General features: G+C 39.6%; 1 protein-coding gene across 2 annotated transcripts; it reads right to left on the bottom strand.

Moving 5' to 3' along the window:
• Positions 1-531: 531 nt before the first annotated feature.
• Positions 532-11,624, bottom strand: LOC308398497 (uncharacterized protein). Of its 2 annotated transcripts, XM_080885161.1 has the most exons (5): positions 11,555-11,612; positions 10,131-10,183; positions 7,263-7,368; positions 3,023-3,619; positions 532-2,697 (listed from the first exon to the last, which is right to left on the bottom strand). In XM_080885161.1, exons 3-5 carry the CDS (start codon positions 7,278-7,280, stop codon positions 2,011-2,013), a joined length of 1,302 nt encoding a protein of 433 aa, XP_080741287.1. In that variant the 5' UTR covers positions 7,281-7,368; positions 10,131-10,183; positions 11,555-11,612; the 3' UTR covers positions 532-2,010. The 2 variants fall into 2 exon arrangements, with proteins under 2 accessions (XP_080741287.1, XP_080741286.1); XM_080885160.1 differs by lacking the exon at positions 10,131-10,183 and having other exon boundaries at positions 11,555-11,624.
• Between the last annotated feature and the right edge of the window lie 625 nt (positions 11,625-12,249).

Below are 12,249 nucleotides of genomic sequence, written 5' to 3'. Positions count from 1 at the left end.
TCATGTTTGACCAACGTAAATGTTTTAATTTCATATAAAATAACTGAAGCAGTGAACTAAATATCTGAAATCTTTCCTTCCTTAAAAGTTATAATCCTACTTAAGTTATAGTGCAAACGCTTAAGCAACAAATATACTTGATGCTAATTAATTAATATTTCCCTTTGATGTTGCAACTATGCGGTCACTTCTGTCTTTAAACAAAATAATATTTTCCAGTTACAGAAATCATAAAGTCCAAACTAAAGTGCTACTGTTGCTATATGCATTTTATATAAATCATGGATGATGGTCCTGACATGAAGGAAGAGAAAGTTACAGGTTGCATCCTTTGACTTTGTCTCCGTGCCTTTGGGCGATTTTCAGAAGGACAGATGTTTCTGTTCAATTCTTAAATCAATTTTTTCAAACACAAACACTATTTTAAAGCTTCTAGAGAGTAAAATATTAATGATAATTATAATAACAATAATAAAAACAAAAGCTCTCAGATCCATCAAACCAAGCAGCAGAAAGAACAATAACTGAAGAGAAAACTTTAACCTTGTAGACTTCATTATGTTCCAGCTGCTCTACAGACGCTGTGACCTCGAACTTAAGCAGGTCGTAACGTATGTGCAGCTCAATAACTTCATAATCAGACCCTGTGGTATTTAGGCAGCAGAACAACTAAGAATAACAACTACAAATAATGTTTTTAGGTTTCTGTTGTACTGCAAGGTTCTGTACAGGAGAACCAAACCAAGAGCAAATATTACGTCTCATTTACACCTGAGCACGAAGAGCCATCAACATTTAGCAAATTGAATCATCTTTGTTTAGATGCAAGAAGAATCATATAGAAATGAAAAAGTAGAAATAGAAATCCAGAGCAAAGATATCCTCTAATTCAGCGTAGCACATGTGCAGCTGCTGCGATTCACGTAAGCATTCGGCTCGTCGCTGTTGCAGATCTTTCTCTCGCTGTTCTGGCTCACAGCGCTGCAAACACAAAAATAAATATCCCCAAAGCTGTGGAAGGGAGCTAATTAGTAAGAGTATTGTTACTCTCCGCAGGAGTAGTCCAGCAGTACAAATCAGTCCAATAACAAGGTGTGTAACATCTAGCAGGGTGACAGAAAAACCCAGGGTAACTTCTAAGGACCTCAACGTCTCTCTCACATTGTGTTTTTAAACATGCTTCCATTTGTCACTTCAGTCTTTACTCTGAAATACAGGAAGAGAAATCATGGCTGAAACAATTTCTCATGAAACCAGGGGTGTGGTCCAACAGTCAGTTTGGTGAGGAAGGTTCCTAACTGAGAGAAGTGACCCAGAAGTATCTGTGTAGCAGCCACAATGAATCCAGATCATGAGCTTTATTAACTGATCAAAGTCTCTTCTTTCATCTTCTGTATCATTCAGTTTGCATTGGTAATGCCCATTATTGTAATGCTTTTTTAAGACCAGCAAAACTTTATTTCACTTTGGGTTAGCTGGGATAAGTGATGGATGGAGGGAATTTTACTTCAGCCACAGAAATCCTAAACAGGAAGGAGGAGCAGAGTTACAGTGGATCACTATCCAGCAGGGAAACAAGGTTTATTTCAATTTCTTGGCCATGAGTGAGATTTACTGAGTGGGCAAATTAGGGAGACGACACCATCAGATCCCGAGCCCTCCATGTGTTAATCAAGAGACGGCTGCTGTGCTACATCCATAAATAATGAATAAATTAGGAGCTAAAGCTGAAAGGACAGTTTATTTGTACCATCAGTGAAGATATTTTACATTTGAATTTTTTATTTAACATTTGCAAGATTCAATAACATAAAGAACCTGAACAAGAAAACATTTATGTGGATCAAAATACATTAAAACAAAAACTTTATAATAATAAACTTTATAATGTTGAAACTTTTCAACCAACTGATGAAAAGAAAGCTAACCACTTGACATGAACACTACAGTAGGACAGTTTTGAAAGCTTAAAATGGAACTAGGGGAAGAGTTTGATTCACAGCTGCCTCATCAGATTTTTACAGGAGATTCTATCTGAACTCTGTGGAGCCTGATCTCAAGCTTTTTGAGTCTGACACAGAAACCAGAGGATCTTTCTGTGTCTTCAGATTCACTGTGATCCAGTGATGGGAGTGATTTCAGCCCTGAGTGATCGCGCTGATGTTTGCACAGAGCAGACAATGAGGTGAATGTTTGGGCACATTGGTAACAGTGAAACAGTTTATTAGTAACGTGGGATCGTTTGTGTGCAGAGTATGAACTGAGATTCCTGAAGCTCTTGTCACACTGGTCACAGCTGTAGTTTCCTTCCATGTGTGTACGTTCATGAAGGTTACGACTATGTGACTGTGAGAAGCTTCTGTCACAGTGTCTGCACTTGTGTGGTTTCTCTCCTGTGTGGACTCGTTTGTGTGATTTAAGCTTCCATGCAGTGGTGAAGGATGACCCACACTGATCACAGAGGTGCTTTTTAACCCCACTGTGAATCAGTTCATGTTGTTTTAACTCACTTGGTGTGGTGAAGCTTCTCCCACATTCTTTGCAGTATTTCAGTTTGTCTCCAGTGTGTCTACGTTGATGTGTTTTAAGGGCAGCTTGCCGACTGAAAGTTTTTCCACAGAGGTCACAATGAAAGTCTTTCCCACCACCACAGTGATGACAGGGTTGAGAACTGGATCCATCTGTGTCGCTCTGCTTCTAAACAAAGACACAAAGACAGTGTAAGTCAGTCCTTCAACATTTGTATCCTGAACGTCGCCTGAAATAAAGAGCATCTCTGCAGACGTCCAACTACATTTGACTGTTTCAGTTAACACACTCAGTTTACTGGGCTGCAATAACTACAATACTACCACCATAATACTACAGTAATACTAAAATCATAACTGAAAGGAAAATCTGAATAATCACTCAGAGCTGCTTTTCCATGCAGTAGAATTGCTAACATGCTAACACAGTTTAATGAGCAGAGTTGTTCCAAACAGTCAGGCTAAAATGACAAGATAACAATATAAATACATACCTCACAGTAGCTGCACTTGTAGAGTCTCTTTCTGGTGTGGATCTGTTGGTGTCGTCTCAGGTGACGTGGAGATTTAAAAGTCTTCTCACACAGGTCACATTGATAAGGTCTCTCCTCAGTGTGGGTAAACATGTGTCGTTGTAAGTCTGTGTGAGTTATAAACTCTTTGCCACACTGTTCACAGCAGTACACATCATGTCTAGTGTGAATGCGTAGGTGTGTATTTCGGCTCTCTCTCAGGCTGAAAGTTTTTCCACAGATGTCACAGCTGTATGCCTTAATTCCAGAGTGGGTAACTAGATGCCTCTGTAAGTGGCTACTGTGAGTAAAAGCTCTGCCACACTGATCACAGCTGTACGCTTTAACTCCACTGTGGATGAGTTGGTGTGTTTTTAGGTAACCCTTCAAGGAAAAAGACTTTCCACACAAGTCACAGCTGAACGGTCTCTCTCCAGTGTGGATGACCTGATGCTGTTTTAGTTTAGCCCTCACAGTAAAACCCTTCCCACACTCGTCACAGGTGTGTTTTTTCTCTCCCTTTCTTCTGTGAGGTTTGTCGGCCTCCTGAGAGCGCTGACTTCTGGCTCCATGTTGGTCCTGCAGTGACAGAGATACAAACAGAGGCAGTGAGTGAAATGCAGTCGTGGAACAAACTCAACCTTCAAACTCCATTAACACTAGTTTTAAACCTGAAGGTGGAGCGTGGCACCAAACACCTTAAAGGTCTCTTATCCCCACCTGCTGGTAGTTCTAACACATTACATCCAACCTGCTGTTAAAGATAATTCATGACTGTTCAAACACTAAAATCATGCACACACACACACACACACACACACACACACACACACACACACACACACACACACACACACACACACACACACACTTTTATAATTTAGATTATTTTGTTGTTTCCTATTACATATTTCTATAATTTGTATAGATTTATACAGAATTATTCAGTGATAATAAATCCTATGTTTGTTTATTCTAAAGGAACCCCGTTAGCTTCCACAACAGATGTTGCTCGTCTTCCGTCAAATACTCACATAAAATATTACACAATAAAGTGGATTCAAGATATCCACATAATTTCACTCTTACATCCACAGTGAGGTTTCACAATTGTTCAAATATAAGCAATCAATAATAATAATAATAATATCAATAACATTGAGGCACATTACACAAATTTCAAAAACAAATCATGTCTTACAATATTTACAACAACTAAAAGCTCTGTAAATCGGCTTTTAAGTGTTCATTGAAGTTTTGAATAATTCTCTAATTTTTTAAGGCAACTTATTCCACTTAAAAGTTGCTCTAAATGTAACAGTTTTACAAAACGTTACTTTTAACTCGAGCATTTACTAAATTGCAGCTTGTTGAAAACTGTGTAATATGATGATGTATTTCATCTGGATACTGCAGCTGAGCAGAATAAATGTGGTGTGTTTAACAGAATTGCTTTCTTTAGAACTACAAGTAAACCATAGAATATTTTAGCCTGTACAGGAAGCCAAGAAAGGTTATTATGCATTTGATCAATATTAGTATAGTATGAACATCTTCACACTAATCTGGACGCCTTATTCTGGACTAACTGAAGTCTGTTAAGATCTGTCTCATTAGCTGCTGACCAAATGATTGAACAATACTCCAGATGAGACATTACTAGTGCATTAATGACATCTTTCATAATGAAGAAGTGATACACAAAGAGCATTTCATAGCCATAGCTATGCCTTGTCGGCAGAGTTATGTGACATTAGTGATGTTTGTACTTTCAACGTTAACTTGGTTTTAAAGCCTTTAAAATATACGCCGTTCAATAGTCGACCTTCATCTGACAGAGAATGTGATGATTTTGTGGATAATTAAAGTCAGTCATATATCCACAAACACAACAAGCTGAAAGTCAGTGATGCTGCTCGGTTTGCAGTCCTGAACATCACGGCACAAGCAGGATCCACTGCACTGTTAATGTTAGCTGTGTTATATTGCTGCCTCTGTTCGGTGGTGTCGAGCCAAACGCACTTTAACGTGTGTTTGAACGAGCTGACGGTTCACTCGTTAAGCTGAAAGAAAGATGCTTTAATCACAGCAGTCACACATGTGTCCACTGCACCATCTGGAACTCTTCTTGTTTACACTCGTAATAACACAAACACTAAATCCTGCTTCTCTGGTGCTGTTGTGTAGCAGTGTGTACACCTGAGACTGTCACCTGTCTGTCTGTCCTGCACTCTCTCTCTGTTTCTTTCTCTCTGATTGTGGAATAAAAGTATGAACATGTGTTTATAAGTTACACTTGTGTTTGAATCCTGCAGCTTATCACACATTTGATTTCCATGTGTGACGACTGCAAGTGTCCAGAGTGAGGACAGACTGAGGGAGCCACTGCTGCACATCATCTGTGAGGCTTTGCAGCCCTGATGATCCACCAGGACAAACTCAGCAGTGTGTGAGGAAGAGGAGGAGGAAGAGCCAGCAGCAGCTGACAGATGGAGAGAATAGACAGACTGTTCCCTGTTTGTGAAGGACTGCTAGGAAAGTTTAACATAACTGTCTGTGCTGAATCAGTCTTATTAGGTAATGTTCAAATAATGTGATCATCCCAGTGTTTCCAGTGTGGGAGAAAGTACTCAGGGCCTTCAAGTTATACACTATGAAAGGCAGCAACAAGTTTAATGTTCAGAAACCTAAAGTCTGTATCAGCAGCAGAATGGAGCTAAAAATAAATGTTGGTTTCAGTTCTATGAAGCTTTGAGTATTTTGGATCAGTAGCTGCTGTGTTTGTTGCATCATATTGCTGTAACTGTTTATATGCTTTATATATTCTGAGCTAAGTTGATCTATAGTGTTACATCATATTCTATAAGGATGTTATGTGTTTGTAGACTTTCTGCCCAGTTTGACCCATTTAGCAGAAGTCAGCCTGTTTAAGGCTCTGATATCTATTCTGTGTGACTTACAGCAGTTATGACATGGTCTGATTTTCTCACCCAATAAAGGAATATTTCATATATCAGTCGACTCTTCATTCTATCAGACACAGTTATCACAGCTCCTACATTTGCTTTTTACACATATATGTAAGCACTGAGCCAAATTTAGTACCAACATATTAAACGAACAATATTTGTCTCTTATATATGATACATCTGTATACACACTGTCACAGATACTTGTCTGTGAGTGAAGTGATTAATATAATAACTATAATATTGGCCATATTATATTTACATTACCACAGTGAGATGACTTTAGTCTCATGAACAACATCAGCTAATTGTTATTTACAGCTAATCTTAAACGACTGTTCAGCACAGAAATGAAGCCCAACAATCATGTTTCACAGTCCTGTGGTCTCAGCCTCAGATACTCATCAAATCACACAGAGCTCATGTAGAAACAAATGAACTAAATATGTTCTCCTTCATTTCTGTCAAACAAAGCTGTATGAAACGTTTCCAGCTGTTAGTATCATGGTTGCTAGGCAACCTGGGCAGCGCGACGGAGGCTAGACGTCCCATTTCACGAGCCTACGAGCCTCGCACTTCGGCCTTAGCGGTCTTTGAGTACGCGGCCCTTGAGGACTTTAAAGCTGCAGAACCTGAATCGGGATACAGCCATGATGATCTCCAGCCTCGTGCTCGCCAACATTCTCACCTGAGTTAAGAAGACGATCACTGAAATGGTCTCAGCAGGTCCTTTGATGACAGCAATGAAATGCAGTGGTAAGGCTTTTTGGGGATTAAGTTCGTTTTCATGGCAAAGAAGGACGATGCAGTTCATCTGATCACTCCTCATAACATTCTGGAGTGCAGGCAAAATGCTATTATAAAAACTTAAGCAGCAACTTCTCCAGGTTCCAATATTTATGCAATTCTCAAACCTTTTGGCCACGACTGTATAACCTCTTCTGAAGTTTAGTGGATATTATACATGGTTATGCTCAGGATGTGTGGGCCAGTTTCCACTGGAAACGCCTTTTGGTTAAACTGTCAGCGAGGAATTTGCATTTGCACTGTTACATTTTTATATAACTTTAATGCACATAAACAACAGCTGCTTGTTTCAGTGAAAATACATTGTTGGGTTTTTAATAAAGTTGTGCAGCTGTAAAGTATTTTGTCTGGTGTCAATTATATCGTCAGCTACATCGTTATGGCAAATGTTCAAATGTATATGGTGATAAATATCTTTGGTCATATGGTCCTGCTCTGTCTGTCACCTTCTGTGTTGAGCTCATTGTTTCCTCTGTAGTGGCTGAGCTGAGTCCAAGTAGCTGAAAATGTTCCTCTGCTGCTCCGTCAGACTCTCCTCCTCCTGCTGATCAGCTGGGACACAAAACAGATCTTTGTTAGGCTCCACACTGCACTGAAGAGTCAAAGTGTCTCATATGTTCATCTGACAAGTAAAAGAACACATTTTTGTTTCCCGAGGTGGGCAACTTGTTGGAAACAAACACAAAAGGTTTGAGCACTGATACCTGCCATTGCTGCCATTGAAAGATGCAACGCCAGCAATGTGGATTGTCAAGACTCAAACCAATCATCAAGCAAAGACAACAGGGATCATTTGTTTCTGTTTATTTAGCATTCACAGCATTTGTAGTTGCCTTCTGTGCAGGGGAAGTCCACGCACACTGTGTGGTACCGCCATCCGCAGAAGGTGCATTCAACCTCTGTAAGAGAAACGAGGTTGTCTGAGACTGAAATGATATTCACTAAAGAAGTGGTGATTTGTAAAACTTCACATTTTGATCCGGGACGTACTCTGCATAAAAACAAGCGCTCACTCTTCCTGCTCAACAAATGACAAGGGCGGAGCCTTATACCACGTGATACAGAAGCTGTGCCGTGTGATGCTAAAATTAGCAGGGAAACAACAACGGAGAACACGTCAGGGATGATGAGAAAGTGACAGGAGAAAATCCGTCCCGGTCAACCACCCAAACATCAATAACGGGAACCTTAGACAGCGCTTCCCTATACACGTCGAACTGATATTCACTAAAGAAGTGGTGATTTGTAAAACTTCAAGTGTATGATAAGGTGAAAACAAATACACAACTGCATGTCATGTAGTTGAAGGTTTTTTTTCTTTTGGAAGACCAGAAAACACTGAAAGTGACAAATTAGTCCTTTATTTATCCAGGTAAAAAAAAATCTCATTGAGATTAAAAATCTCATTTCCAAGAGAGACCTGGCGTCATGGCAACACAAGTCACATACCACACAGGTATATAACATTTAAAACAAACACAATATCCCAACATGTGTAACAAATTTATTGTGCTTGAAACAAATTCAGAATAGGTGATAAAGCAGCTGCACATGTGTGTCACGAGTAAATCTGGCTGTATAACAAACAGAAACAAGTGATCCTGCTGTCTTTGCTCAATGGTTGGTTTGAGTCTTGACAATCCACATTGCTGCCATCTTTCAATATGTTGAATGCACCAGTGTAAGTGCAGCCACTCAGACTCAATGTGTTCATAGAAACAGGTGCAGATGTGTCACGAGTTCATCCAGCAGTAGCTGGCACAGTAGCTGGCACTGCTGCCCCCTGTGGCACTTGGCCACAGGGGGCAGCAGTGGACTGACCTGCATTTGAGACTGCTCCAGCTGCTCTGTGACAGTCAGTAGATCTGCTACAAATTAGAGATGGCACGATACCACTTTTTTATGTCCGATACCGATACCGATATCATAAATTTGGATATCTGCCGATACCGATATGAATCCGATATAGTGTTTTTTAATCAACAAAACTGTTTTTTAAAATATCTTGCTGCATTTTGCAAGTCTGCAAGTTCATACTCAAGTTTAAAACAACAACTACACTAAAGCTATTCTGTTATACCTGTATGCAAAAAAAGTATTTCATAGTTCAGCAATACTGATCAATCTAATAAACTTAGACCTACACCATCCTCCCTATTCTGGTATTTTAAAGAGTACTTAGCGTAAATATTAAGCAACCTAACTAATAGGGTTCCAACTCCCAGCAACAACAAAAATAAATAAATAAAAAATAGGGAACCACCCCTCACGCTCCACCTCATGATGCTTAATCGACGTAATCAACCTTAATTTGATGCAGTGTGAAAAAAATGCACAGAAATCAATTATTTTTCAAGAAATATTAAATAGATTCAACATCTTTCTTCAACAAAATTGCAGACTGCACAGATGGTACCTTCCCAAAGGAAAAAGTACTATAGCTTACTAGGGTATATATATTAGACTTAATAGTCACTATATACAGTAATGGACTTCTATTCATTTTACATCAAATTAAAACTTTGGGTGTCAGATAAGTATTTATTAAAAGCTGGACATTTTAAATGAGAATAAGAAAGAAAAGTCTGTCTTTGTGCCCCCTTTTCCCTGTTAATGCCCTATCGGCCCCCCTGGCTAAACTTTGCTAGATCCGCCCCTGCACAGTTACCAGCGTCAGCTACGTAGTAAAAGATCCTCGAGTAGAAAGTAATATTAAATAAATTGTAACAACAGTTTATCAAGCTTAAACGTGCTGCTGTTGTTCAGCCGCTGGTTTCCTCTTTCTGGTGCAAAGTGGGCCAAAAACAAACAAGAGACACGGACTCGCGACAGAAAAGCCGATCAGCTGATCATTAAGCGAGAGGCAGTCGCTTGTTAAGCTTAACGTGGGAATGCTTTACAAACATTCAGAGATGGACTTACACACTTGCTTTACTTCTCTCGGGATAACTTTGTCGGAGATGAAATGCTGGGTTGCTAGCGAAGCTCCACATGCTATCCAGACTACCGACAGGTCCCGCATGCCACAGCCGCTCTATCACGTGATGCATACTGCTCCGACGTGCTAACGTTCTGAGGCGAGTTACGGCGTGTTGCAAGTTTTGTGAGGTGCTTTCGTGATATTTAATGGATCGGATTACATTTTTTATTTTTCTCCGATATCCGATCCAGTAATTTAGGTCAGTATCGGACCGATACCGATACGTAATATCGGATCGGTCCATCTCTACTACAAATTGCAGATCATATGCAAGTTTTGAAATGACATTATAAATATTCCTAACTTAGCCACGGCAGCCATGTTGATGTATTACCTATATTGGTATCACTGTGGGGTTGTATACTGTTGATCTAAGGTGGAATTACCCTGTGGAAATAGGAATTTTCCATTTTAGAGCATTTTGAAATCACTGAAAGTTAGGTCAATTATGGACAATTTGAAAGGGCTTTTATTTTTGAAAGCAAAATCAGAATGACTTGATACTGATATGGTATCACTGTGGGGCTTTATACTGTTGATCTAAAGTGGAATTACCCTGTGGAAACAAGAATTTTTCATTTTAGAGCATTTTGAATCGTTAGAAGATTAAGTCAAATATCCGCAATTTCAAAGGGCCATTACTATGAAAAGCAAAATCAGAATGACTTGATATTGATATGGAATCACTGTGGGGCTGTATACTGTAAATATAGAGTGAAGCTATCCTGTGGAAACAGGAATTTTCCATTTTAGAGCATTTTGAAATCACTGAAAGTTAGGTCAATTATGGACAATTTGAAAAGGCTTTTATTTTGGAAGGCATAATCAGAATGACTTGATATTGATATGGTATCACTGTGGGGCTGTATACTGTTGATCTAAAGTGGAATTACCCTGTGGAAACAAGAATTTTTCATTTTAGAGCATTTTGAATCGTTAGGAGATTAAGTCAAATATCGGCAATTTCAAAGGGCCATTACTATGAAAAGCAAAATCAGAAAGAATTAATTTTGATATGGTATTACTGTGAAAAAGCCTGCGGTTGAAAAGTGTTGATACAAAGTTCAAATAGTATTTGGAAATACGACTTTTGCTTTTAAGAGCATTATGAATTCATTGAAAGAGTACTTCAAAAATGAAGATTCACAGGGCTTTTACTTTGAAATCCAAAATAAGATGGCCTTGATAGTGACAGGGCACAATTAGGGTACAAGGCTGTGTCATATAGATGTAACATTAGAGTTTGTAAAAAAAAAAAAAAAGCCTAAATTATATGTTATTATGTTCTTAACATATCTGTTTATTCACTCGAAGTTGGCTTTTATTTTGAAATCCGGTTTCCACATCCATTCCCGTAATACTTTGAATACACAGGGAACGTAAAACAAACTGGAGGCTGGCTTGACATCAGTGAATGCCTCTGTTAGCTACACAGAGTTGCTCAGAGTGCTTGTGTTACACTAGCTAATCTACTCAGTCACTTTAACAGAACTATTAACATTCACATCTCACAGAACTGATTTGATTGGAGCATTACAACACGTTTGCACAGAGCATAGGAGCGCACTGACTCTGCTTCACGAGCGCTCCACCTAACGAGCGGGCTCGCGGTGCGGTCGCGCGGGACACTCCTCTGGTTTTCTCCCGTGTTTACATATAAATAACTTTGGCGGACCGCCTTAACTCTCCCATTCACATTAACGTGGGTAACCATGGTGACAATAAACAACATTTTCGGTGCGAGCACCGTGTACCGACCTGTAAAAGCAGGTGAAGAGCAGAGTAAGGAAGACACGATGCGTCTCTGCTTTCCTCCAGAACGTGTCTGAGGAAGCAGCGGAAGGTGGGCTCCACTTACTGCTCCCCGAAACCCCGGAGCAAGCACCAAAGTTCCGCCCTCACTGCTTTCTAACATAAAATGAATCCCTGTTACATGGATTTTCTATCCTCTTAAAGAAACTGAAAATAAATACATATAGCAATGAAAAATGTCCCGTTACATGAGTGTTTTACACAAAATAATATTCATGTGGTCATTCCCTCACAGGGGTGCCACAACTACACTGCTGTTTCGACAGAGACACAGTGTGTTTATCTAACTTGGCTGAAGCCAAAGTTCTCCAGACAAATTCAGTCTGTTTCTGCCAAGTGTGAACTCACTGGATGAGCGCCAGATACACAGAATCAAAAAGGGATAAATTACTTTTCTTATGTCATGTTCCCGTCACAAACTGGCTCAAGGAGAGGGGAAGCAGGAGTCCACAGATGAAATGTTCCTATAAATAAAGTGGAATTTATTCAAACTTTACCAAAACTTCAACACATCAAATACAAGCAGTTCAGCAGGGAGTGGATGTGTGTTGCATGTGCCAGGTGGATGCAGAGAGAGGCCAGGGCCACGTTCAAACCTGAACACGCTGCACAGTGTTTTGTTCCATTTGTTAGGGATGAAT

The sequence above is a fragment of the Rhamphochromis sp. 'chilingali' genome, assembly GCF_963969265.1.
Source record: "Rhamphochromis sp. 'chilingali' genome assembly, chromosome: 1".
Classification (NCBI taxonomy): Eukaryota; Metazoa; Chordata; class Actinopteri; order Cichliformes; family Cichlidae; genus Rhamphochromis; species Rhamphochromis sp. 'chilingali'.
Note: the sequence above shows the minus strand (reverse complement) of the source record. Positions and strands in the feature narration are given on the sequence as shown.